Genomic DNA, 25831 nt, shown 5'->3' on the forward strand with positions numbered 1-25831 from the left:
GAGGCCAAGCTATCATCCAGCATCTAATTCCATGCTCTTGGAGCCTGATGCAAACCATACAGAGCCTTGTGGAGCTTGTGTACCTTATATTCCTTGCCAGTTATCAGAAAACCTAGCGGCTGCTCCACAAATACCTCTTCCTGGCGGTCACCATTCATGTACGTCGACTTGACATCCATGCGATGGACTTCTCAGCCCTCATGTGCGGCCAGAGAGATCAAAAGGTGCACAGCTTCCATACGTGCCACCAGAGCGAAGACCTCATTATAGTTGATGCCGTGGTGCTGCGCATACCCCTTGACAATGAGCCGCGCCTTGTGCCGCACCACTGCTCCATGCTCATCCTCCTTCACCTTGAACACCCATTTGAGGCCAATTGCTCGTCGACCTTGTGGGAGTTCAGTAAGTGTCTAGGTGCGGTTCTCCTCGATGGACTGCAGCTCCTCCTCTATTGCTTTGCGCCAGCATGGTTGCCGCTCAGCATCTGCTAGGGACGTTGGCTCCTCTGCGCTTGCTGCAAATAGCTATCATTACCCAGACTACAGACAGTGTACCCAGGTGGCGATGTAGGCCCAACAATGTCGTCCACAGTACAGAACCGTAGAGGTACATCATCGTCATGGTCAACGTCCAGCTCATCGCCTAACTCCATAGGTGGTGAGGCAAACTGGATTGCTAGTGTAGAGGATGGAGTGGGTGTTGTGCTGCCTGCTCCCACGGGCGATGCTGGTGGAGACATCGGCGTCATAGTGGCAGCTATTGTAGTCAATGCCATGATGGCCGTTCCCACAGGCGTGCCTGGTGGAGATGTTGGCGCTGCTACAGACTACCGATTGAGCTCATCGTGCCCATGCATGACCATGTACTCCACTGTAAAAGAGCCATCGATGTCTACTCCACTTCCCTCTCGCTACTCCAGTCCCACTGGGCACCTTCATCGAACACCACATCCCTAGTGATATGTACGTGCCGTGTCACGGGATCATAGGTGCGGAACACCTTAGTGCCCTACTCGTAGTTGACAAATATCATGCGCAGGCCCCTGTCCTTTAGCTTCTTCAAGTGCGACGTCGTGTTCTTCACATAGATGATGCAGCCGAATGTGCGCAGATGATGGACATCTGGCTTCTTGAAAGCATCTAGGCTCCTAAGTTGGATTTTGGTAATTAATGACAATGTTCGTGGACTAACAATTTCATTGGAGATATAGAGAGGTTAGTCCTGGGAATGAAATGAGCTTCAAAGGATGCTATGGTGTTAGCATGGGAGAATTCGTTTGGGAAAGCTCAAGGCAAAGGTATATGATAGGGCTTTTCTATTTTACCGGTCAACAGGTGCTTAGTGGATGATAATTGACCGGATTAATAGGCTAGATAGCCATACTATCAAGAGGGGTCAATTCCATTTGCTTGACAGTTCTATAGTGCCACTTTGCTCAAACAAAATGCATTGCATGCATATAGGTTTATCTTGTTTGAAAAGTGGAAATTGATGGTAAAAATGTCTTTTGAAAATGGCTAACAGGGTGTGTATGGTGGACGATCTCCCTTGTAAAGGCGAACCGTCACTTTGACTTATCCTTTCTTCGAAGATGTTCTGTTGCGCTGAAAAATGAAAGGGCGGATGGTCCGACCTTGAGAGGTGGATGGTCCGCCACTTGGTTTGGTTTTTAGATAGAACCCTTATTGTTCTGTGAGGAGCTTAGACACGAACGACGGATGGTCCGCCGGCTAATTTCAAGAGTTTGATAGAACAAGTGGTGTTCTGGTGGGGCGAAAAAGTTTAAGGGCGGACGATCCGCCACATGATATAAGTTTTTGACAAAACCGTTCTTGGTTCAGTGTTGGGCTTCATCGTCAACAGCGGACGGTCTGGCCCTCTTAGGTGGATGGTCCACCAACTAACTTGAAGATGTTGATAGAACTAGTTTAGCTCTTGCCATTGGGCGGAAATGACTGGCGGACGGTCTGCCATATTTGGGCGAACGGTCCGCCTCACTAATTTCGAATGCTGGCATGTCTAGCAGCTCCATGCGAGGGTGAAACTTCAAACTGCGGACGGTCCACGCCTATAAGGGCGGACAGTCCGCCTATGCTGTAACAATCATCTCTAGCCTGCATTTATTGCGGTTGTAGCTGTTGGGATGAATGGCGGACGGTCCACGCTCATAGAGGCAGAAGGTCCACGAATCCCCTATTTTCACGAGTTTTAAACATAACAGCTAGATTTGGGGCAAGACTCTATAAATAGCTCATGCAAGGGCGTGGGAAATCTCTCTTGGAACTTTGGGAAGCATTCTTGACATACTTGAGCCTTCTTTCTCCTCTCTCTCACTCACTTTGCTTAGAGATTGCATTCTTGTGAGATTGAGAGCATCCTAGTGCATTGCATCAAGAGTTTGAGCTTTGTGGAACTAGGGAGTCTTCAAGCAAGTGTCATTGGCTTGTTATTCTTGGAGGTTGCCGCCTCCTAGACAGCTTGGAGATTGTTGGTCAGTTGAACCCTTCAAGAAGATTGTGAAGGAGCCTCGACTATTTTTGTGAGAGGTTCTTGTGCTCACCTCACCAGAGCGGTGAAGAGTAACTCTAGTGGAATTGAGGTATGGAGAGGTTCTTTGATTCAAGCTAGCTCAAGATTAAGCGGAGTCTTGATAGAGGAGCAGTTGGAACATTGAATCCACCTCAATCTGGATTAGGGGTGACCGGCAAGTCATAGACACCACGGGATAAATTCGTCTCTTGTCTTTGGTTATTTGTTTGCTCAATTTCATTATTGCAATTTACTTTGAGCAATTACATTTCTAGAGATTGAATTGTATCTTGTCATCCTAGGTTGCAAACCTTCACCTAGTTCTAGAAAGAGTAGGAATAGTATTTCTCTTATTTTACTAATTAAATTTATTTAGTGTTGTGTTTCTTTTTAGTTGAAACCGCCTATTCACCCTCCCTCTAGTCGGTATCCTAGATACTACAAGTGGTATCAAAGCCATGGTCTTCGTATTTCAAGGATTTAACCATCTCGGAGTAGGATAAATGACTAGTGACAACAATGTTCATGTGGGGAAGCCACTGCACTTTGATGGGAATAATTATGATTATTGGAAAACTAGAATGATGGTTCATCTTAAGGCTATGGGCAAAAATATTTGGAGAATTGTGAATGATGGATATGTTATTCTAGATGGGGAGAATAAAACCAAAACTGGTGATGAATATGAGTTACTCAATGATCAAGCTATGAATGTGCTTTATGGTGCTCTTTAGGTTAGTGAGATCAACCGGGTGAAAAATCTCACAACCGCTCACGAAATTTGAAAAAGCTTATGGAAATTCATGAAGGAACATCCACCTTGAAGGAAGCAAAATTATATGTATACAAGGGAAAGTTTAGTGAGTTGCTATGAAGAGGGATGAAGATGTGTCTGTTATGTTCAACCAGTTGAATGATATTGTGAATGAGTTCAAGGGTCTTGGTTTCAATGTTTCGGATGAAGATTTTTCTCACAAGTTTCTTAGGAGAAATATGAAACAATTGTTACCTTGCTTGTGAGATCAAACTCGAAGACAATGACACCTACACAAGTGCTAGGTGAAGTATTCACTCATGATATTTTCAAGCAATCACAAAGGGAAGCTCATGGTCTAGCAAATGATGATGGGAAGAAAGTACTGCACTCAAAGCTCAATCATCAAAACAGAACAATAATAATGAAAATGACAATGATGATGACTCCGGTGAAGAAATGGCACTTTTTGTTAGAAGGTTGAAAAGAATCATGAAGAACAAGAATTATGATAAGAAGGGACAATCATCAAAGAAGAATCCATTTGAAGATAAGAAATGTTTTGAGTGTGATGAAATTGGTCACATTGCCATGAATTATCCAAACAAGAAGAAGAAGAAGAAGAAAATGAGTGATGACAAGGGAAAAAGGAAGTTATACAAGAAGAGGAGGAATGGTCAAGCCTACTATGTTGAATGGGATTCCGATGCAAGCTCTGACTCGGATGATGAGGAGGAGGAGGAGGAGAAGCCTTCAAAAAGAATTGCCAGCATCGCCATCAAGGAAGCTTCATCACTCTTCTCTACATTCTTTTGTCTTATGGCAAAAGGTGACACAAAGGTATCACACAATGATGAATTTGATAATGAACTTACTTATGATGATCTTGTGAGAATGCTCAATGATACCGATGACTACATGCGCAAAGAAAAATAAAAGTTGAGGGACTTGAAGATGAAATACCAATCTCTTCAAGTTTCCTATGAGGAGCTAAAGACCTCTCATGAGAATCTAAAAGAAAGTCATGAGAAGCTTGAGGAATCTCATAACTCTTCTCTTGCACATGAGGTCAAAGGTAAAGTGAGCATGGTTGTTGGATGTGATATTCTAAATGATGAATCTTATGCACCTAGTTCATCTAACCCATGTTGTAGCTCAAGTGATATGTCTTGCATGAGTAATGGCTTTTCTTGTGATTCTTCTCTCATCATGGAAAATGAAATGTTGAAAAAGGAAGTGAATTGTTTGGTTAAGGATTTGAAAAGGTGCTATGATAGTAGAGCTCAATTCAAGCACATTTGGACAAGCCAAAATTTCACATTTATCAGCCCAATTTGCACCGACTGCGTGAAAACTAGGCCTAATTATGGAAAAAAAGAAAAAAGTCCTATTCACCTTCCTGGACAATAGGCTGAATCTGCATTTCCACTAGAGACACCAAAACCAGCCATTTAGAGTCCTCCAACTAGCGAAACCGGTTGCGCAACCCCTTGACTCGAATCCAGAGTGGTTTCCACCAACTTGGCGACACATCAGAAAATCTGACGTGGCACGGGCCCACATGCTAGAGACTAATATCTAAATCAAAGAGGTTGGATGAAAAATAAAAATGAATAGGAGAGGGTTCGGCTTGCTTGTTCATGGGGCACTTGGCTGCGCCTGGCCAGTGGTGGCTAGCGGACTCTCACCGGGAGGGGGCCGAGGTAGGGCGGCCGTTGGATCGATCCAGTCGGGAATGAGCGGTTGCATAGTAGTGGCTTGACGACAGCAGTCTGCTGTGGATTGGAATGTGGAGTACGTCGTGTTAGGATGGGCAGCGGCGCCTTGCGTTGCACGCAAGCATAGGGAGGGGCGGCGACAGGCTTGGATGGTGCGCACGGGGACGTGGTGCACGCCTCGTGCGGCTTGCGCCCAGCTGGCACGCGTGGTGGTCTTCGGCCGTGTGTTGTAGCACCAGCAATTGTGCGGCGCGAAGAAGTCTGCCTCTACCTCCATGCCGCGGCCAATGAACCACCGAGGTCTGATTCCATCGCCCATTAGGAGAAGTTCCAGACCAGCGAAAACAAGGAGGAAAAATTCGAGCATCAATCTTACTTACCATTCACCAACACAGCTGCAAAATCGAAAGATGAAACGGACATAATTTTTTCTGATCCTTGACCAATCAGCGCTGAGACAAGGCAATTCGGAGCTTATCAACCCCGGCGGGCATCTTCCTATCGTTGACACGTAGTGGAGAGAGAATATGAGGAATGGGTTAGTGTATTAGTTAATGTTGGTGGTTATGAGATTAACGAGGAGGGACCATGGAACCGGTGGACCTCTGCCATTTAGTTTAAAAAAATTAGTTTGCCAGTCGCCTACATATTCTTGCACGGATTTTTTGAACAAAGTAAATTCAAAATATCGTTAAAAAATTAGTTTATTAGGATCCTACATATTCTTGCACATAGTTTTTGGACAAATTAATTCAAAATATCCATCTGCAAACGAATGTAACTTTTTTTATACATACCATGCAACATTTGCTCAACACATGTTTAATTTTCCACAAATGTTGCAAGGAGAATTTCACAATAAATTTACAAGCACATGAAAATCAAAGAAATACATTCTTGTATTTGTATGGGACATTAGCAAGAATGAACGGACAGCAAAAAATTAAAAGAAAATTTTCAGATCCTCAAAAATATGGAATGCGAAATTTCAGATCTTGAGTTCTCAAGATTTGCACAAGCAATGTCCATCACACAACTTCCAATCTCGCGAAAAGTTATCTTTCAACGAAAATATCGCAAGAAACATCAAGTAAGCACTACCATGCTCACAACACATCACAACACCGGAGGAGCCACACGCCGTCACTAGATCCTACCTCCACCTGCTTGCGCATCCTTCTCTAGTGATGTCGAGCTCGCCACCGTCAACGAGGAAGGCTGGCGTTGACCGCCTCCGGAATGGATCAACGGGTAGGTGAGAGTGAATGAGTACCTCGTGCTACCGTGATGGAGACGGTACCCGCCGTTCCTCATCTCCCATGGATCCAGTAGATCTGACAGCCACGGATCTGAAGGATCCTAGGTTCTCCATTGCCGGATCTAGCCGCCATAGGTCAGGAAGATAGAAATCCGGGGAGACCGAGCGAGTCGGCCGTGGGGTCCTCCTTGACTGATCACTAACGCCGGCGCCAGACTGGGTCTCGCCTCCATGATGTCAGGGAAGATGGGGACCTGCTGGCAGCGTCGGTTGTGTTGCCGGAGAAGAAAGAGAGGCGCGACCGTGAGAGAGACACAGAGGGTTTTTTTTAATAGAGAGACACGGTGGTTGTGCGGTAGAATAGAAAATGGGTCGGTAATTAAGAAAATATCTCCTTCCTAATCTACTGGCTCCCTCTTTTATGTCTATTCGTTGATCTTTGGATCCAATGGTAAGGGCAGACCGGCAGACCACCTCTCCGGTACCCACCTCCGGAGGTGATTTTTGTCAGCTTTGCCTGCAATTTTAACAATCGATTGATTATGGCCGTGCATCGGTAGGCAATCTTGCTAGCGTTCCGATGGGGCAGGACTCATGGGCGAGAAGCATCGGGCGTGCCTTCGAGGCCCACCGCATCGCTGGCGTTTGCGAGGAGTCACTGGCAGCCACGCATCCACCGGAACATGGTAGGGTGAAAGAGGAGGTACAGGACTGGAGCATAGAAGATAGAGAAAGCGCAACGGGAAAGGAGAAGAAGTGGGAGAGAGATTGCTCTGTGAGCTTGCGTTAATGTTGGTGGCGTCCACGACGCAGTTCGGGATGACGACGAGGACCGCCACCGGGAGGGCGTCTAGAGGTTCGTCGGATGCGGATATAGGACCTCTGACCTTCACGGTGCAGGTGCGGCGCAGCTCCCTCGACGAGCTTCAGCCGCAGTGCTGAGGAGAGGAGGCCGTGGCCCTGGGGAGGAAGATGAAGATTGTAGGAGTTGACATGTGGGCCAATTGAACAGGTTACCACTTGTGATAAGTGACATGGCACCATGTAGGGCAAAACCAGGATAGAATCGGATCGAGGAGGTCACATGTTCGGTATTGAAAGAATGAGGAGGCAGGACGGGTGGTTTTGGAGTCGTGGGTGAAAACATGAACTTGCCCATTGTCCAGGAAGGTAAATAGGACTTTTTCCTAAAAATTCATGGTGTGATTTTCAGCCCACAGCAACCACTAATCAGACCCAAAACTAGAACAAATCGGACACAACCTAACCCAAGAAAAATGTGACCAACACATCCAACGGGTGGTGGGCTGATACATAATTTCAAGCTCGATGTTAGGCTTGGTCTGGGTTTGAGCCTATATAATTTTTCGACCTCATGTAACCTGATTTGACTGACTTGATGCTTGATCATCCCTAGTAAAAACTATACTATATGCCCTTGCATTATTGTATCTATCTTAACATGACTAGATAAGTTGGTGCATCAGTAAATTTAGCCGGTCCACTTAGAAAATTTAGTGATAGTTTAGTGCAGGTGACTCATTTGCGCGTGCAAAGTTCAAGAATTCAGTCCAAACGCTATTTCGGTCATGATCTTGTTTAGTTCCTAACCTGGGAGTGGTAAAATTGACATTTTGCCATAAATACGCAACTGTAGCATTTCATTTGTATTTGTGAATTATTGTCCAAACATTGACTAATTAGGCTTAAAAGATTCGTCTCGCAAAGTACAACAAAACTGTGCAATTAGTTTTTGATTTCATCTATATTTAGTATTTCATGCATGTACCGCAAGTTTGATGTGATGGGGAATCTTCTTTTTGCATAGTGTTAAAGTTGGGATTTTGGAGGGAATAAATTTCTGAAGTTGGGAGAAACTGATAGAACCAGCTTCTTTTTTTTTTTGAAAACAAGAGAACCAGCTTCAGATTTGGTGGTACCAAGGCATTTGGTGGACCAACCGAGGTAAGCCTGTGTGGTACGGGCGTCCCCCACGCGATCGGCACACCTGCACTGCAGGCTGCAGGGCTGCACCCGGTAAAACCATACGTGCGCAAGACCGAGAAGGCTGTGTCGATGATATGTGGTCCCGGAAAAAGGCAGACCCCGGACGGTGTCGTGGCAAGACCGAGACGTGCGCCCGCGCTGCTCTCCGATCTCCCGGGCGGCCGGGCCCCACCCCGCCCCTCATTTCCTTTCCTTTCCGTTCCGTTCCGTGCCCAGACCCCAGTTCAAACCTCGAAAGACGAAGCGCAGCGGAGGCCACCCCACTGGCAGCGGAGGCATGGGGAGACCACGAGCGACCCCCGCCGCCGCCTCCAGGCCGAGGCGCAACCCCAAGCCCAAGCAGGACCCCTCCTTCCTCTTCCCGCTCGCGTCGCCGGCGCCCGCATCGCGCAAGCGAGCCGTCCGCCGCGGTGCTTCCTCCCCCGCGTCGTCGTCGCCGGGCTCCTCGCCCGCCGACCTCAGCATCGGCTTCCTCTCCTCGCCGGGCTCCTCCGCCTCGCCTCCGAAGCCCAAGCCGAAGCCCCGGGCCAGGGCCAAGCCCGCCGCGCGCTCGCCCCTCGTCGCCAGCCCTCGCGTCACCGTCGCCTCCCCCTCACCTTCCCCCGCCGCGTCTCCCCAGCCTTCGCCGGCGGCGGCGGCTGCGGCTGCGGCTGGGGCGTCCAGCGTCGGAGACCTCAGGAGCGCCGTCGCCTCGCAGATGGAGGGCCTCAAGCGCCGCCTCGACGCGCTCCACTCCCGCGCGCACGCCGACCTCGACGCGTCCTTCTCCCGCGTCTCCAAGCGAATCAAGGTGAGCCCGCCGTGAGCCACTCGTGCACCCCACTTCTCTCCCAATCGCGTCGTTAGGGTTCGATTTCGAGCTTCGTGGTTTGCTTCGCCCGATTTCTGCCAACAGACAAGTAGTGCTCCAGATTGTTGGTTGATGCCGTAGAGCGCTAGCGTGTAGGGGAACTGGAGATAAAGCTGGTCACATGAATTACCTTCGTGTCATTTCCAGATATCATGATCATGTCTCCTAGGTTGGTTCATTTGCTTGCTGTATGTATCCCTGTTGATTTGTAGATTTAGCAAGACTTCGTTTATAAGCATATCTGAAAATTTCTTTGTTGTGTTGAACATCTGATATATGAGGTCACTATATCTGAGTTTCTGCAATGGGTATACGAGAATTGAGGTTACTGTGTCTGTGTTTCTACAATTGATATATGAGGTTACTATATTTGAGTTTCTGCAATTTAACAAGCTCAATATATGTAATTTGCTGGTGGAGATATCTGATATAGAAGATGTTTTGTAATTCGTACCACTGGAATCCATGAAATCGAGTAGTGTATCTGGATCTCTTCGCTTTAGCTTGCAGCATTAGTATACATGGGTTTTGTTGGCAACAGTTCACATTTTGTAGTGTTGTAGCATGAAACGGCACTGAATAAGGTGAGCTTCTTTATATTCTAAACTTCTCAGGACCAATGTGTGTATATTTTTTTGCCAATCCATTGCAGAGGGCAAATTTCCATTTCAGTGAAAATTGAAGACCATGATCCATTGAAATATAATTGCAATTGGCACAATAACATGGTCAAATAGATTTCATTCACTGTCCTCACTTGAAGTTCATTCATGTAGGTTAAATTTTGTTAAATGGCTTGGTGAGCTTGCATTTTCCACCCCAAAATGTTAACACACCTCTGATGCACGGAAGCAGTTAATACACATACAATGCATTTTCTGTGCTTCTGGTGTTTTATTTGCTCTAACACATGTAAGATCTTAATTCTCTTTTCAGACCCAAAATCAGGCCTGTCAGCAACTAACAGATGAAGTTGACAAGGAGTACAAGAAGATGTCTGATAATATAAAAGAAAGTTCTGAGATTGTCAAGGTACAAATTGTTAGGCCTGTCAGCATCTGTAAGTTTCCTATTCTTTTATTTGGATCCTAATGTTTCTGTGCCGTTTTCAGGCAAAGTACAAGCAGATCATCGCAGAGGCACAGTCTTGCACAACTCGTGGTATTACACACACGCTTCAAAATCTTTATCTCTTCCACTTAAAACCACTGTCTTGCCTCCAAAATTAACTGCTGCTAGATTGGAGAATGTTGTCATAGCTAAATATGTGATAGGTGGAAGGCAGGGTATGTCAATCATCATGTTGTGTTTCTCTGGTTTAACATTCTTGATGCGGTTGATCCTAAAGTGTCTTGCACTAAATGTTTATTCTCGTTTTGAACAGTGAGACTGAATGTCCTAACTTGAATAGTTGAATTGTTTCTATCATCGTGCCTCTCCCCCAAATATAAATATTATATAGTAAAGGTGAACTGATGATCACATAAAAAAAGTCAATTTGTGACATTATTCTGTTTTTGTTAACATGTCATTATTCCCTGTATGTTACTAGAATGTCTCAACTCTAATGTTGTGTTGGCTTTTCTCCACTCTCATTCTCATTTGTCTCTAATAATTAGTGTGCAAGGTGACTATCCCTGAGATGACAAAATCTGTGGAGAAAGCTATTGATGGTCTGCGTAGCCGTTATAATATCTCAATGCCAGCTTAGTTACCAGTTCAAGTTCTATTCACTGCACTTCTGAGTAAGTACCAACTACTTACCGTCTGATGAATTGATGATTGATTTATCCCTAATCTTTAGTTCAGTATGACCCCTTTTGCTAAATTAGTTGTATGTGGATGCATTTATCTTTCTGATTGATACTTATTAATCTTAGATATCACTAATGTGTTGTTTAGTTATTGTACCTTTGCTGAACTTTGTTATGCTCTGATATCATTTCCAATCTGCATAATGAACAAGTCAGGAATGCAAAATTTCCATGTAATAACCTCTGTTGGCAACACATTTGTAACTTGTAAGTTGTGTTTAGAACTTATGGGCTGTTTGGATCTACTAAAATAATCTGAATCCAGCTAAAATAATCAGAATCTATTCCAAACGGATTGGATTGTACTAGATATTTCAAGAATCCCAGGTCATAATCTACTCTCTCCTCTCTGCTAGCTTCTGGGAGATTCTGGTTCACGAAAAGACAATGCTATCTCCTCTCAGTCATGTTGTTGTAAGTAGTGTTTGAAATACAGTGCAACTTATAACTTGTTCTGCGTAACACTTTCAAGTTAGGCCATGTAGTGAACACTCTTAGAGATGTCACTTCTTCTATCTTGAGGTCAAATATTATGATCTATTTCATCTTGCTCCATTCTATAAAAGTTATATTGGTCAACGAATGGAAAGCTTCATTTATACCAAGGCAATGTGCTCTCACCTCTCAGGTGCATATAGATGCTGTAGTATCCTATTTTTATCAAATTGATTTCGTTGAAGCTCATGGGTAATGCAGGGATAATTTTTTCATATATGATATAGTAATTTTTTCCCATTCGACAGTAAGGGCAACTAATTCTATCTGGAATCTGATCCTGTATTTTCTTTCCTTTGCAGATAGCCTTCTTCACATCAATCGGACCGTTGAATCCTTGGGGGTGGTGTGGTCGTTGTTTCGACATATGTAGATAATATCAGTAGAGTACAGAGCATAGAAACATCGAATGGTAGAGTACATCGGCATAGTGAAGTGCCTAATATCAAGAGAGTTTATCAGTTTTGTCAATTCGTTATCCCATTTTTCCCCTTCTGACTTTAGTATGTATTCAGTCAGTTGAGAAGCAGTCCAACATATGCTAAACTGTTGTTCCCACGGAGAGGCTTCATCAAAACTGTCAACGCCAGCGTAATGTATTGCTTATTACCCAGTTATTTTCCTGAAGATTGAGGATCAATTTTTCTATGACGTGCTATTCATACTCCAGTTAACTTCCATTGATTTGCATGCTGCTGATACACCATTGTTTCGTGGTTTCCATATAGCTGTCCCATAAACAAACAAATCTGAATCAGACTTATGTGACAGCAACGCTGGATCAACTTGCTCCTGGCGTTGTTACATCTGCCGTAGTCGTAGTGGCAAGGAACAAAAATACGATCAGTGCCAGTGAGAGCGAGACAGTTAAGTTGACAGCAGAGAAAGATTCGTATCCACCAGGGCTGGAAACCTGCGAACTTCCCAGACTGGCAGTAGACAAACTCTTCCCAAAACCACCTCTACATTGGTCAGAGTTTGTTTTCTGTCGCTGTTTTTTTTTTTAAAAAAAGCATGTCCCTGTTTTCAGCAATCAGCAGACTTGTAGCATCACGAGCACAACAGTATTGCATCTCAAGCAAAATGAGTAGCATTACATATGGATTAGGCCCACAAGGCACGACCATAAAATCGAGCAACGAGGTGATGACGAAGTGTTCCACAATTCAAATCTGCATGCTCTGCCATCCTCAGGCCTGGTTCAGCTTGCTCAACCGAGCCTTGGCCAGGTCAAGTTGTTCTGGGAGCCACAGAGAAACATAAAACCAGAGTAATGTTAGGCAGTGCAGGCTTAGGAGAGAAAAGAACCGGAGAAAGATGCAATCGGCAATTCAGCGTACTCTGCTCCGTTGTGACCACCGATTTAACGCTCTTGCGGAAGAAGATGTTGCCGGCCTTCTGGTACACCGCCTGTTGCAAACCAAGAAACTGTCAGCGCGAAGCGGGCAGGTCGTGGCACAGCAAGCTGCTGAAAGTTTGATTCAGTAAGCATATCCATGCTATTGCTGACAGTACTTTGTGCTTGTCATCTGGTAACAAACTTACTGAAACAAGGCGACGTGGGTGTTTGGATACCAGGTGCTAAACTTTAGCAGTGTCACATCGGATGTTCGGATACTAATTAGGAGGACTAAACATGAGCTAATTACAAAACTAATTGCACAGATGGAGTCTAATTCGCGAGACGAATCTATTAAGTCTAATTAATCCATTATTAGCAAATGATTACTTAGCACCACATTATCAAATCATGGACTAATTAGGCTTAATAGATTCATCTCGCGAATTAGACTCCATCTATGCAATTAGTTTTGTAATTAGTGTATGTTTAATACTTATTATTAGTATTCAAACATCTGATATATCCAAACATGCGATATGACAGATGCTAAACTTTAGCGGGTGGTATCCAAACACCTCTATGTAATTGTAGCATCAGTTTATCACTCGCCAACACCCTAATTGACACTAGTGATTCGGTACCATCTCAGCAGCTGGCAAAAATCGCAAAGCAAGTAGGGGGTAGGGGGGTAGGCACAGGGGAAGAAACTGACACGGGAGGGATGTAGGTTGTCGAGCTCCGCGATCGCCACCTCGTGCGCCCGTATCTTCGCAGACAAAACCAGACAAAATCCAAGCGGAAAATTATTTCTGCTCTCACCAGCCGAATTCGAAGAACAAGAACACGAAGCTCGGAAGGAAACTACACGGAGCACCAACAGAGGTGTGAGAGTATGGAGAGGTCGAGCATACCTCCTTCATGAGCTCCACCTTCTTCTCCACCACCTCCTTCTCCGGTGCCGACCCCGTCGTCTCCGCCGCCGCCGTCGCCATCTCTGTCCGCGCTCCGAGAAAACCCTTCGCCGGAAAGAACTGCAGAGCACAGCCGCAAGAGAGAAACAACATTGAAGTCCAGTGTAATAATAACGAGGCCGGATGGCACGGCAGCCCAGGCCCAACTCCTTGGCTTTCAGGGTCCAAGAAACCCACCAATTGGATTGACTTGGAGCCGGCCCAACTAGTCGGCTTTCAGGGCCCAAGAAAACCACCAATGGGAGTGACTTGGAGCCGTCTCGGCGTCTCCTCACCGACGTCGCCGCTCCGACCTCCGTCCATCCCCCAGAGCCCAGACACCCACCGCCGACGAACTTACGCCCATCTCATCCTCCGGGCTACACCCTGACGCAGTCCGACGAAGTCATCGTCGCGCAAGGTAGCAGCCACGTTCATGAGTTGCAGCCGGGACAAGAGGTCAGGGAAGCCTCCGGTCCGCCGCAGCGGGCGGGGTGGGCTCGCGGCCTTGGCGACGCAGGTGGTTGAGATGGAGGAGGAAAGGAAGGCGAGGCCGGTACGCGTCCATGGTGCGGCGTTCCCGTGTAGTAGCGGCCAGCGAGCAAGCTAGGTGAGTAGTTTCTTGATTCAGACGCTCACTGTTTTTTACATGCTTCAGTTGTTCAGACTTCAGGAACAGCTTACCAGGTTGCCGTTGCTTCCAAAATGTATGTGCATAGAATTCCTCGGTGTTAATTTTATGATTCTTGGAGTAAATGAGGGGAACGAATGAATGATGGCTCGTTTTGAAGCTCCTATTGATGCAAGTACATCTTCTGAAGGTAGAAGTGAATTTCCATGTGTTTCTGTCAACACAATGCTACCAGGGGGCGTGCTTCTGTTTGGAAACAAAGATGCATATGATTTCAGCTTAGCTAAAATTCGATCCGAAACTTGTAGTGATACGTAGCCTTAATTTTGCTACTCATACATTTGACCCGGGAAAAAAAATCGCCACTCATACCGGTTCATTTAACTGCAAAAGTGTGTATTTAAATAGGTTATGTGGAAAATAATACAAGACAAGTTCTTCGAGCTATCCTGCCAAGCTCGTGTTAAGTTCTACGAAACCATAGTTCATTGCAGTGTCAGATAATGTTAAATAAGAGGGAGAATGTAGCCAGCCAGCTTCAGCAATGGCAATGAAAATCTGATTATATCAACAGATACTACAACTACCGAGCATAAAGCAAGATGAACTGATACGTGCATATCTCAGTCAGTGGCGAAACTAAGATATGATCACAGTTCACATAGAAAACTGGAAGGACTTTGGCTGCTGCCCCCTCTGTGCAAAAAATACTAAACCTTTGGATAAGATGCGATCGCCAATAAATAAGAACAGTTAGTGTATGTAGTAATATACTAATATGGTAACAACTAACAAGCACAAAATATATATTTTGAAAGTACACTGTACAATAATATTATTATATTCACATGATCAGTATAATCAATCTTGTACTCTCTTTATTCTTTTTATGTGTGATGTTTTCCACTTTCTTCTTGTCTATGATATGCAGCTTTGATATCTACTTCTTATAACTTTACATAAATATATGTCAATAAAATTTTACTTTTATGAAAGCATTTTGAGAGATAGATCAGTTTTAGATATATTAGTGGTTAAACTACTTTGCCGGCATGGACTCTACGACGTTAAACAAAAGAATAATAAAGGCAGTAGTATATATTGGCTGTCCAAAATCAAAATTAAGGAAGTTCGGCGATGCAATAAATTGTTGTATAGGCTTCGTTCCGAACTTCCAGTGTTGATGTGAGTAATAGCAGGAGCCTGGAGTAGTTAAGTTGCCAGTCTGTAAGTAAGATGGTCAAACCCTGTCAATACTTTATTTTGGAAGCTAATCTTCAGGTAATGCTTGAAGCGTATAGGTCTCATTACCAACCGTATGACGTGCTTATTTTAGACTCTTAGTGATAAAATAACACCAAGTTGTTTGAGAAACCAATGGAGCAAAAAACAAAAGTTGGTTGACATGTAAATAATATATCAATTTTAGTTAAAACTTAAAACTGATCAAGAGAGGAAAACAAAATAGCTGACATCCTTGCAAAAGGAGCTATAAAGCTCTCAGCCGAGGAATTACAAGTTACTTGCTCTGTTGTCATGGATGAGGGGCACTCCCCATTGCAAGCGAACTGGCTAACTGCCAACTGGCTATCAGGAGCCAAGTTTTTTTAAAATCACTTGCACCAAATGAAATTCTAGGGGTGGTGTACCACTAAAAAAAGAAGTGTCAATTCTGTGAGATAAATAAATAATCTTGGCAGAATAAGGCTGGACATCATTATTGCTGTTAATTCACTGAGCCAGATCCATAGCAGTTATGACGTATAGATTTATGCACATGGAACACGCTAACTAATTACAAATTTCAAATGAGACTACATTTCATCTGCCCAAGTTGTTCAATGGGTTCGTTGTAACAGGGAATATTCTATTGAAGTTTATTTTACCTTACCTGCCCAGTAACTGAGATGTTGAAATGCGTGCTTTCAACAGCTGTTTGAGTAACCTTTCTGCTACAATATTCTTCTTCAGTACTTTTCCAAACGCGTAGGTACATGCTGTTTGAGTAACCTTTCTGCTACATAGAATATTCTTCTTCAGAACTTTTTCAAAACGCATAGGTACATGCTGTATATCCTTGTTTTTCAGATGTGATGTCAGAAGCACTCTTTTTCGAAGATATGGTTTGCTACTGTTTTCAAATTCCAATGATTTCTTGTCAGGAATGTATGATCAGGTATGATAAATGTGTGGTACTACAAGAAAAATGATAGTTGCAACACCTATCTCTTTTGTCCAATGATTAAGGGTTTAAAATTGTGCTACCTATTTCTAACCATTCATGTAGAACCTCTGGGCCATGCACTAGTTTTACATTGCCATCCACCAAAGTTATTGAAACAAACCGGAGTTTCATTTCTGAGAATCCGACTCCCGAACCCTTATGATAGTCCCTGGATCAGTAGCTATCACGTACAGAGCTCATTTCAACATAATATCATTTCCATACAACGAAAATTAGAGTACAATATTGAATATTTACTTCCGAAACATCTCGGAATACGATTATAGTACAAGCCCCTTGGGCTAAATGACAAGTTGAAATCCTGGTAGCTAGGGCATCAAGTCTTCAACTCCAATCTTTACCACAGGCAACCTGGAGCGAAGCGACGCATCCCTTTCTTCAAGAGTTCTTTGTGATCAGACTTACTCTCCAAGTCCAAACCTGCACACGCACAAACTGTCCCCGAGGAATGGGACAGGTCCATATCACCATCCGTATGCAAGCTTTAAGTGGCCTAATTCTAATATGAAAAAATAGTCAAGGAATAGGCACGGGTTTTCCTGTGCAACAACAAGCATAAAGAGTAAACTTCCATATCCATCATCCCATCACTCATCACAACGGGCACTCCTGCACACCAGGGTCCCTATCACCATCATCCTATCTTCATTCTAGGATCGACGCAAAGACTCCCCCTCTTCGCATCTCAACAATCAGAGCCGGATCCTAAAGGAAAAGGGAGCAACTTCCCCTCTTCTCAACTGCAATTGCGGCTCACAATACTCGCAAGTAGCTAAAGGGGGAGGTAGAGATTTCCCAAAATATGAGGAACGAATGCAACAAAGGGTTGTACATGACCGAGGACGTGGCTATATGTATAGTTTTAACTCTGCAGAGTGTGTACACCTGGACCCATTTCGGAGCGAGCCCAAACGGTCCGTCGACCGAGAGAACGTCACCCTACCGGGCGAACAACCTAAGAGTTATGATACCATCCTGCATCCGGGCTCGGATGTGGTTCCCCGCAGAAGACCACCTCGGAACTGTGAAGTACTCCAATTGGGGCCAGTTGAGGGCAAAAGCAAATCAGAGGGCAAAAGGTCAGCACCACTCCCCTTACACTGATACTCAATCCTACAGCAAGTATGGTACCGCACTTGCTAGTCTCGACCCGGGCCTAAACCCATAGTCGGTGAGTGGTGTGCATGTTTAACATAGTCCCATGAAGCAAGTTGATCCACTCGGTTTCAGATCGGGGTGAGCTCCTAACTCCCAAAAGCGTCTCCACAACGTGGTCCACAACTGCACCCATAACAGGTATTGCCACCAACTCCTATGCTCCTCAATTGTGTACTTGCAACAAGTACCAAACAGGGAACGCTCGAGAGTGGATCCCAAGCCCCCAATCCAAAGATTGGGTTGTGTAAAGTTCACCCCCGTCAAGTATTCCAAAAACACCTTCTCCTGCCGGTTTTATCCCACTCACACCAAGAATCCTACTCACAATATCCTATACACATGCAAGCATCGCACAACGTATATACATGCATATATGGTATAGTAGTAGGACAATCAAGGTATAAGGCATAAAATAAGGCTATGCAGGGTTCATCATCATCATGCGAGAAATAAAGTACTAGCATACTAATTAAGTAATGCCTAATGGGTATTCAATTCAGAATGGGCGTGAACCTAGGTGGTCTTCTGTTGGTCTCAAAAGGATTCAAGCACAACAGATGGAATGGGAAAAACACTTGCAATCTCTTGAAAACCATGAGTCTCCCTTTACCGTAAATGACATTCCTCACCTACAATATTCCAAGGATATGCCGTACATAAAGGTCTTTGGGATAACGTGTACAAATTGATTCTTCTACGTAGTCACGCATCTCACGCTTCCTTGTAGTCACGCTTCTCACGCCTCGTTGTAGTCACGCTTCTCACGCCTTTGTGTCCTTAACCTCGGGACTTCTTCTCTGCGTCATCTTAAGTCTTCAGCCTCGCACCCTTAGCCTCATGTTGAGAGAACTCCATAACCTTGTGCCTTCAACCTCGAGGTGCAGCAAATGTCCAACCTTGCGGCGTACAGCTCAGTCCCGATCCTGAGTAAAGAACAAAGTGAAAAGCTTGGTGCTCAAGACTAGCTTCGAGCACTCGAGGGTAAGTTGATTTATAACTTAGCCATCAGCCGATAACCACTAGCTTCGTGGTCAAAATAAGAAAGAGGTTGTGAGGTTAACGTTGTTTCATAACCTGCAAAGTTAAATGAGTTTTATGCGCTGGCCAATGATCTTGCGAGGTTAGGAAGTTTTTGCTTACGAACGTCGCTCGAGGTTGCTCGGTTTTTGGGCGATCCCCAACAGTTCCCCCTCATGGGCGAGGGTCGACTCCGATAAGTTGAACCCGCGACAAAGGATCGCTTTACCAAAAAACATCATCCTCGATCGTCGGAGGAGAGATAAGACAACGGTTACCTTTTGCGCCTTACGTGTCGACTTTCGATTGGCTGACGCTTCGTCTTTGGTTCGAGGTTCGAGACACCCTTTCACGCCCGTTAGCGCACCTATAAAAGGCGGGGGGTGCGAGTCGCTTTTAGATTACCCTCGCATCTCGTTGATACTTTGCGCACCATCCGTTAAGTGCTTTAGGATTCGTGCTTGTTTTGCCGTTCTCCTTGAGCTTCAAGGCTTCGAAAGTATTGATGTTGCTTGTATGTTTCATTCTTGCTTAACTCTTTGTTTTATTATCTTTTTTGATTTTCTATTTTGTTATTTTTTTAGCTGGCTCGGATTAGCAGACGGCGAGGTTGATGTCTACCGAAGAAGAAGCGGAACAGACGAGGATACGCAACGATGCTGCTAAGGGACAAGTGTATGACGAGGCTGGTGAATTTTTGGTTTCTTCTGATATTGATAGTGGGGAGGATCTTTCAAACGTAGAAGCTGACCTATCAGAACTGATGGCTAGTAAGGAAGAGTATCCTCCTATCCTGCGCTTTGGAAGATCATTGGCCTCGCGGAATATTATTGATTTCTACATGAGCAAAGGATACTTCCCCAAGGGTATTGCTAGGCCTTCTGGTGATAAGTTAGTGCTGAAACCACAGATTGGCGAGGTTGTGGTGTTTAGGGACTGTTTTACAACCGGCATGCGGCTTCCCTACGACAAAACACTGCCTGTGATCTTGGAAAGATACAACGCCAAACTTCACTAGCTTACCCCCGAACTCTTTTGTTGCGCTTTCTAAGTTCTATTGGGTTCAGCGCACTTTTGGAGGTGCAATTGATGCTGATGGGTTTGTGAGGTTGTTCGAGCTCCATGTTCAGAAGAAAAGAGTGGAGTTTGATGGTGAGGATGGAGTTTTTGAAACACAATTTAGTTCCTGCACGTTCACAACTCGAAGGAAGGATGGAAGCAAGAAGATTACTAGGGTTGAGCTTTCTTTGGCACAAAAGAATAGATGGGACAATGACTGGCTCAACTATTGGTTCTATATTATGATGGATATGTCAAAAATTTCAGCTATGGTCAGCCGTTTTATCCATCTTTTACCTCGTTGGCTCCTTTGGATGTTACAACCGCTCCTCTATTCATGAAGTCAAAAGCTTTTCGAGAGTGCGAAAATGCTTTTGTCCTTGCCTCGTCGTCGATTACTGGGCAAGATTTAGTTGAGGAGTTTCTGGCAGCAAACATTTGGCCCCTTTCCAACGGATGGGAGCCAAAGGAGGTTGTAATGAAGTTTGTAACGTGGTACTTTAGCCCGGTCCCCTATCCTATATTTGGATTGAGTTTTCCAAAGGGGTTAATGTGGCATTTTTGTTGACGAAGTTGAAAGGCAGGTCGTGAACATTATCGGACCCTGTCACGAGAATGAGTACACGTCTGCTTGTATATTTGTTACACACGGTCTTCGAGTGAACCGCGTTCTTTCTAAGATGGGCATTGAGGTCGAGCCTCGCACCAAACCTTGCAAGCCTTCCAAGCGAATGCGCGAGGTTGGTGTTACTGGCTCAGTTGAGATTGGGAATGGTGGCAAGGGGAAAAGGAAGAAAGTTGAGGACTTGGCTTCTAAGCCCGTGAGCGAGGCTGGCAAGAAGTCCAAGACCTCCAGCCTCAAGGCTCTTAAGAAGAAAGGCATGCTCGGCCAAAGTTCTAGTGATCAGCTAAGCGTCCTTGGTGAAAAACCCGAGGTTGTTAAGAGCTCTGCGCTCGCAACTCACAATCCCAAGGCTAGGCCAGTGGCTACAAGGCCGAAACTCGAGGCTGTTGGTGCTCTTGCTGGTATGAAGGTGAAGAAAGCCAGCAAAAAGACCAGGAAATTGTCAGCGCTGTTGTCAGTTGGTGGGTCTAGAATTGTTAGGGCCGTGAATGAAGAGGAGTATGCAGGTTTTTTGGATGAGGATTTGTCTTTGGACTCGTCTCAACGCCCTATAGCTTAGGCTGAGTCTCCTCTGAAAGAGTTATGACTCGTGGCTGCTGCTATCTCTCAGTGTCCTGGAGCTAAGGCTAATTCTCCTCCGAAAGAGGTACAACTCGAGGCTGCTGCTGTCTCTCAGCGTCCTGAAGCTAAGTCTCCTCTAAAAGAGGTACAACCCGAGGCTGCTACTGCTGATAAAACAGACAAGCCTGATCTAGTACCTGTTGAACCAGGTAAAAATTTGGCCTTGTTGATTTCAGCAGTGCTTCTGTTAAGTTTTTGATGGAATTGTAAAATCCTATTGGCACAGCTGGAGAGGCGTACCACGAACCCCCGTTGCTTCTTAGGGTGGAACCTTTACCCGAGGGTTCTACTTTGCCTCCGTCAGTTGCTAGTTACAACAAGGCTTTTGGCACCGATATCAAAGAAGAAATGTTGTCTATTCATGTGCCCGGATCAGGTGAGGATGACGACCCTTACAATCCACCATTGTAGTGGGGCTCTAAGGACTCACTCCGTGTTGTAGATGAGACAGCAAGAGCGGCTTTGGGCAAGGTTAAGGCCAACAAGGACGAGGTTCGTGAGGAGGGCAAAAAGGAAAAGGCTAAGATTCCTCAGTCCTCTACAACGGCTAAGCTATCTGAGGAAGATGCCGAAGGCAGAGCTTTTGATCCTGCAAGTTAGTGTCTTTTATTTCTTGACTTGTTACATGTTTTGTTCTTTGTTTGCTTTGCTTTCTTACATGTTGGCCTTTGTTTTGACAGAATATGAGAAGTCTCTTCGTTGCTTCGACCCTGATCATCTGGCTAGGATAATGGCTACCCTTGGATATAAGGTGTCGTTTTGTTGGCGGACATGGCTTTAGTTGCTTTATAAATTTGTTGCTTCCCTTGGTTTTTTACTTTTTTTTTGTTGTTTCTTCTTTCCAGGCTATAATTGCTGGAAAGGTCGCTGTTGAGAGGCTTCAAGAGAAGGAAAAAGACACACTTAGCCGTAGCACCAAGGTCATGGAACTCGAGGCTGAGGTCGCGAGGTTAAAGAAAGAGAACAGTGCTTTAAACAATCTCAAGACTTCGGTTTTTGAAGCCAATGCTGAGCTGCAAAAGAAAAAGGAATTGCTTGCGAAGACATGCAGCGACCTCGTTCAGAGGGTGGAGAGTTTAGAGAAAAACTCGCAAGATAATCTTGGTGTTTTGGAGAAGCTCTGAAATATTATAGAGGAAGATTCAACAACTATCTCGTCTTTGAAGAAGGCCTGTGCTGCAAAGGATAAAGCTTGCGAGGAAAGAGATACAGTGGTTCATACACTTGCTAAGAACCTCGAAGAGCAAAAGGTTTTTATTGATGAGGTAGAGCAAGTACTAAAGAACAGATTTACAGAAATTTACAAAGGATATAGGGCGGCTCTGGCGGAGTTTGGCACTGAACCTCTTCCTTTTCCCACCGACGAGGGTGCAAAGGAGATGTTTGATTGCATGGACCAAGAGTTCGAGCACTTGCCCACGGTTATAACTGGAGCTAGTGACTGTGCCGCCTCTTTTTGAATTAAGAGCATGCTTAAACTGCTGGAGAAAGAGGGCTGCTCCGATTTTCTCAAGTTTAGGGTGCGCAGCTATGAATTTCCTCTGGCCTCGAAGCTTGAAGAGCAGGAAATGTCCAAAAATATCAGGATTGTGAAGATGAATTTCTATAAACAACTTTGGGCTACTTCTAGGCGCGAACATGCGAGGCTAGTTGCCCAAGATTGTCTCATCAAGGTTAGGGCTCTTTATCTTTCTTTGTTTTGGCCTTGCATTTTCTTTTGGTTGTTTTTTAACTGATTCTATTTTGCTTTTGAACCAGGCCAAGGAAGAGGGCTTGAGGGTTTTAGATGAAGGTGATGGCTCTGGGCGTCAAGAGGAATAGTGCTCGAAGTTAGGAATGACTGTTGTAGCGATTTTAGGCGTATGCAATGAAACACTTGGTGCCTGTAAGATTTGTTGGCTGTAAATTCTGGTCTAAATGCCGGTTGTTTAACCTTAGTTGTTTTAACGATGCTAAGTATTTGCGCTGATCGCCTTTTTTTTTCAATTTATGCACTCGTGTGAATCCTTTTACTTCGTGGTTGATTGGATAAAAAGTTTTTCTTGGATTTATAACAAAACTTGTAGCATAAAGGAATGGGCACCGTCTTTCTTTAGAAAAAAATGTCACCCTCCTTGTTCCTTTGTGTGGGAGTTTTGCCGAGGTTGTTAAGTATTCGCGGTGTTTGCTCGTAGTTGGAGATCTGTTTCATTGAATGCATTTTAGGCCGTTGGGTTTCGAGCCTCAATGTTTGGTTATGAGATAAGAAACCATCATCGGGTTTGTAGCAAAACCCATAGCATGAAGGAATGAGTATCATTTTTCTTTTTTGAAAAATGTCAAATGCCCTCCCCCCTATTCCTTTGTGCAAAGGTTTTGCTTGGGCAATCAAAGTTTTATAGCGTCTATTTGTGGTAAAAGTATATTTTTCACATAAAGGGATGAAAAACATTTTTTTTGTCAAAAACGTCAACCCCCCCCCCCCTTATTCCTTTGCGTGAAAGTTGTTGATTTGTGCCTTTGTAGTTTTAGGTTAAATTATAGCTTAGGAAGCTTTGAGATAAGTCGACAAAAACTTGTTCTTGAGTTTTGTTGATTCAGAAATCTAGCGGGAGCTTGGTCGATGTCGCAACTCTTGGTTGCTTCGACCATAAAATTTATAAGATATCGAGGTGAAGTAGATTTTTATAAACCCAATTTCATGACTTTTTTAAGTCTATGAGGTTAGATGGAATTCTTTATGGTGTAGGAATCCGAGGTTCAGGTATTGCGGCCTGCTGCCGTTTTACTATAACTCTTGTATAGAAATGCATTTTCGCGCATACAAGGCGCATAAAGGGCGAGGTTACGCAACTTGCTATTGCTTTGATGTGGCTCTTGCGAAGAAACGCAAGTTTTCATCGCATAAAAATGTGAGGTTAGGCAACTTGTTGTTGCTTTAATGTACTTGTGCAGAAATGCAAGTTTTCATCGCATAGAATGTGAGGTTAGGCAACTTGTTGCTTTAATGTACTAGCGCAGAAACGCATGTTTTCATCGCATAGAAATGCGAGGTTAGGCAACTTGTTGTTGCTTTAATGTTCTTGCACATAAACGCAAGTTTTCATCACATAGAAATGCGAGGTTAGGCAACTTATTTTTGCTTTGAAAGTGTATATGTTTGCAAGGTAGCGCAAGTTAATAGCCTCTTTGAGACTTTATAATTGAGAGTATTGGGGGAGTTGTATTTCATTAAATAATAAAAAGTTTACATGGATCCGCCTCGTTAAAAACCTTGCCTCCAAGGTGGAGCCCTCCTAGCAAGTAAAAGAGTGCGGTTCGTTTGCAAAAAAGTAAATGTGATAAAGTAAATTTGGTGCTCTCGACATTGTTTATAGTTTCACAAGTCGATGGCTTTGCTAAATGTGACGACTAAGGATAGTACTTGCATAAATTGTCCACATTCCATGTATGTGGCAACTCTGCTCCAAGCTAGTCTGCGAGGTAGAAAGATCCCGGCCTGTTGCTCTGAGTGACAATATATGGTCCTTTCCAAGTTTCTTGCAACTTCCCGAGGTTCTCCCAGTTTTTCCTCTTCTTGATGACGAGATCTCCCACCTTGATTTCTTTTTGGATCACTTTCTTATCCCTCCACTTTCTTGTTTCTTGTTGATATTTGTTAAGGTTTTCTGCTGCTTGTAGTATGTCAAGCTCTATCATGTCTTTTTTGATTTTTTTCATTGTCTGAGTTAGCCTCAATTTTCAGCACTCTCACACTTTCATTCTTGATTTCTTCAGGTGTCATTGCCTCAGAACCAAATAAGAGCCGGAAAGGTGTAAAACCTGTCGCTCTTGATGCTGTGGTGTTGTGGGACCATATTACCCTCAGGAATTCGTCTACCCATTTTACTTTCTTCTGATCAAACAGACATTTTTTGATGCTTGTAAATATTATACCATTTGCTCTTTCTACAGCTCTGTTTGATTGAGGATGATACACCGAGGCAAACTTTACTTTAGTGCCAATGCTTGCACAGAATTCCTTGAAATCAATATAGTCAAATTGCTTGCCATTGTCCACTATTAGTTCTCTAGGAACTCCGAAGCTTGAGATTATGTTTGCTAATGGCTTAGCTTTGATCCACTTGGTGAAGTAGTCGCTGCCACCACCGCAAATTTGTTGTTGCCTTGAGTGGTTGGTAGTGGTCCTACTAAACCCATGCCCCATCTTTGCAGCGGCCAAGTTGGCGGTATGAGTTGTACTAGAAGCGAGGGTGCCTTTTATTGATTGGCTATTTTTTGGCAAGCCTCGCAGCTTCTTACCAAGCTTCAAGCATCGAGGATTGTAGTAGGCTAGTAGAATCCTTATCTTATGGCTTTGCCCACCAAAGCTTTGGTTCCATTATGTGAACCAAAAAAACCTCGATGAATTTCAGCTAGTAACTCTTTTCCATTTTCTATGGTTATGCACCGTAGCTAAGGAGATGATATTTCTGATTTGTAAAGCTCTCCATCGACTATTGCGTAGCCCCTGGCCCTTTGTTTCATTCTACTTAGCTCAGCTTCATCATGAGGCTCAAAATGTCCTCTGACATAGGCCATGATTGAGGCCCTCCAATCAAATCTTGTGATTGCATTCACAACCTTCAAGGCTAGCTCTTTTGTTGATGGCGTACAAATGGGAACACATCAAGAGGCATAGGATGATTCTGTGCTACTGCTTTTGCTAGCCTATTTGCCTCATCGTTTTCCGCCCTCGGGATGTGTTGCACAGTGAATCCCTTCAAGTATTTCTCCATT

General features: G+C 44.3%; 2 protein-coding genes across 2 annotated transcripts; one reads left to right on the forward strand and one right to left on the reverse strand.

Annotated features, from left to right (window-relative positions):
- Nucleotides 1-8492: 8492 nt before the first annotated feature.
- Nucleotides 8493-12105, forward strand: LOC101759120 (atherin). Its single transcript, XM_004956063.2, has 5 exons — nucleotides 8493-9056; nucleotides 10053-10148; nucleotides 10229-10277; nucleotides 10736-10861; nucleotides 11728-12105. The coding sequence occupies exons 1-4, from the start codon at nucleotides 8544-8546 to the stop codon at nucleotides 10825-10827; spliced, it is 750 nt and encodes a 249-aa protein (XP_004956120.1). The 5' UTR covers nucleotides 8493-8543; the 3' UTR covers nucleotides 10828-10861; nucleotides 11728-12105.
- Nucleotides 12106-12402: 297 nt separating this feature from the next.
- Nucleotides 12403-13814, reverse strand: LOC101759527. Its single transcript, XM_004956064.3, has 4 exons — nucleotides 13679-13814; nucleotides 13480-13533; nucleotides 12766-12835; nucleotides 12403-12665 (listed from the first exon to the last, which is right to left on the reverse strand). Exons 1-4 carry the CDS (start codon nucleotides 13757-13759, stop codon nucleotides 12616-12618), a joined length of 255 nt encoding a protein of 84 aa, XP_004956121.1. The 5' UTR covers nucleotides 13760-13814; the 3' UTR covers nucleotides 12403-12615.
- Between the last annotated feature and the right edge of the window lie 12017 nt (nucleotides 13815-25831).

The sequence above is a fragment of the Setaria italica genome, chromosome II, assembly GCF_000263155.2.
Source record: "Setaria italica strain Yugu1 chromosome II, Setaria_italica_v2.0, whole genome shotgun sequence".
Lineage (NCBI taxonomy): Eukaryota > Viridiplantae > Streptophyta > Magnoliopsida > Poales > Poaceae > Setaria > Setaria italica.

Coding starts and splice junctions, on each gene's coding strand:
- LOC101759120 (XM_004956063.2), top strand. CDS start 8,544: ATGGGGAGACCACGAGCGACCCCCGCCGCCGCCTCCAGGCCGAGGCGC. Junction 9,057..10,052: donor GCGTCTCCAAGCGAATCAAG/GTGAGCCCGCCG, acceptor TTCTCTTTTCAG/ACCCAAAATCAGGCCTGTCA. Junction 10,278..10,735: donor ACAGTCTTGCACAACTCGTG/GTATTACACACA, acceptor TCTAATAATTAG/TGTGCAAGGTGACTATCCCT.
- LOC101759527 (XM_004956064.3), bottom strand. CDS start 13,759: ATGGCGACGGCGGCGGCGGAGACGACGGGGTCGGCACCGGAGAAGGAG. Junction 13,534..13,678: donor AGGTGGAGCTCATGAAGGAG/GTATGCTCGACC, acceptor TTGTCTGCGAAG/ATACGGGCGCACGAGGTGGC. Junction 12,666..12,765: donor GGTGGTCACAACGGAGCAGA/GTACGCTGAATT, acceptor TGTGGCTCCCAG/AACAACTTGACCTGGCCAAG.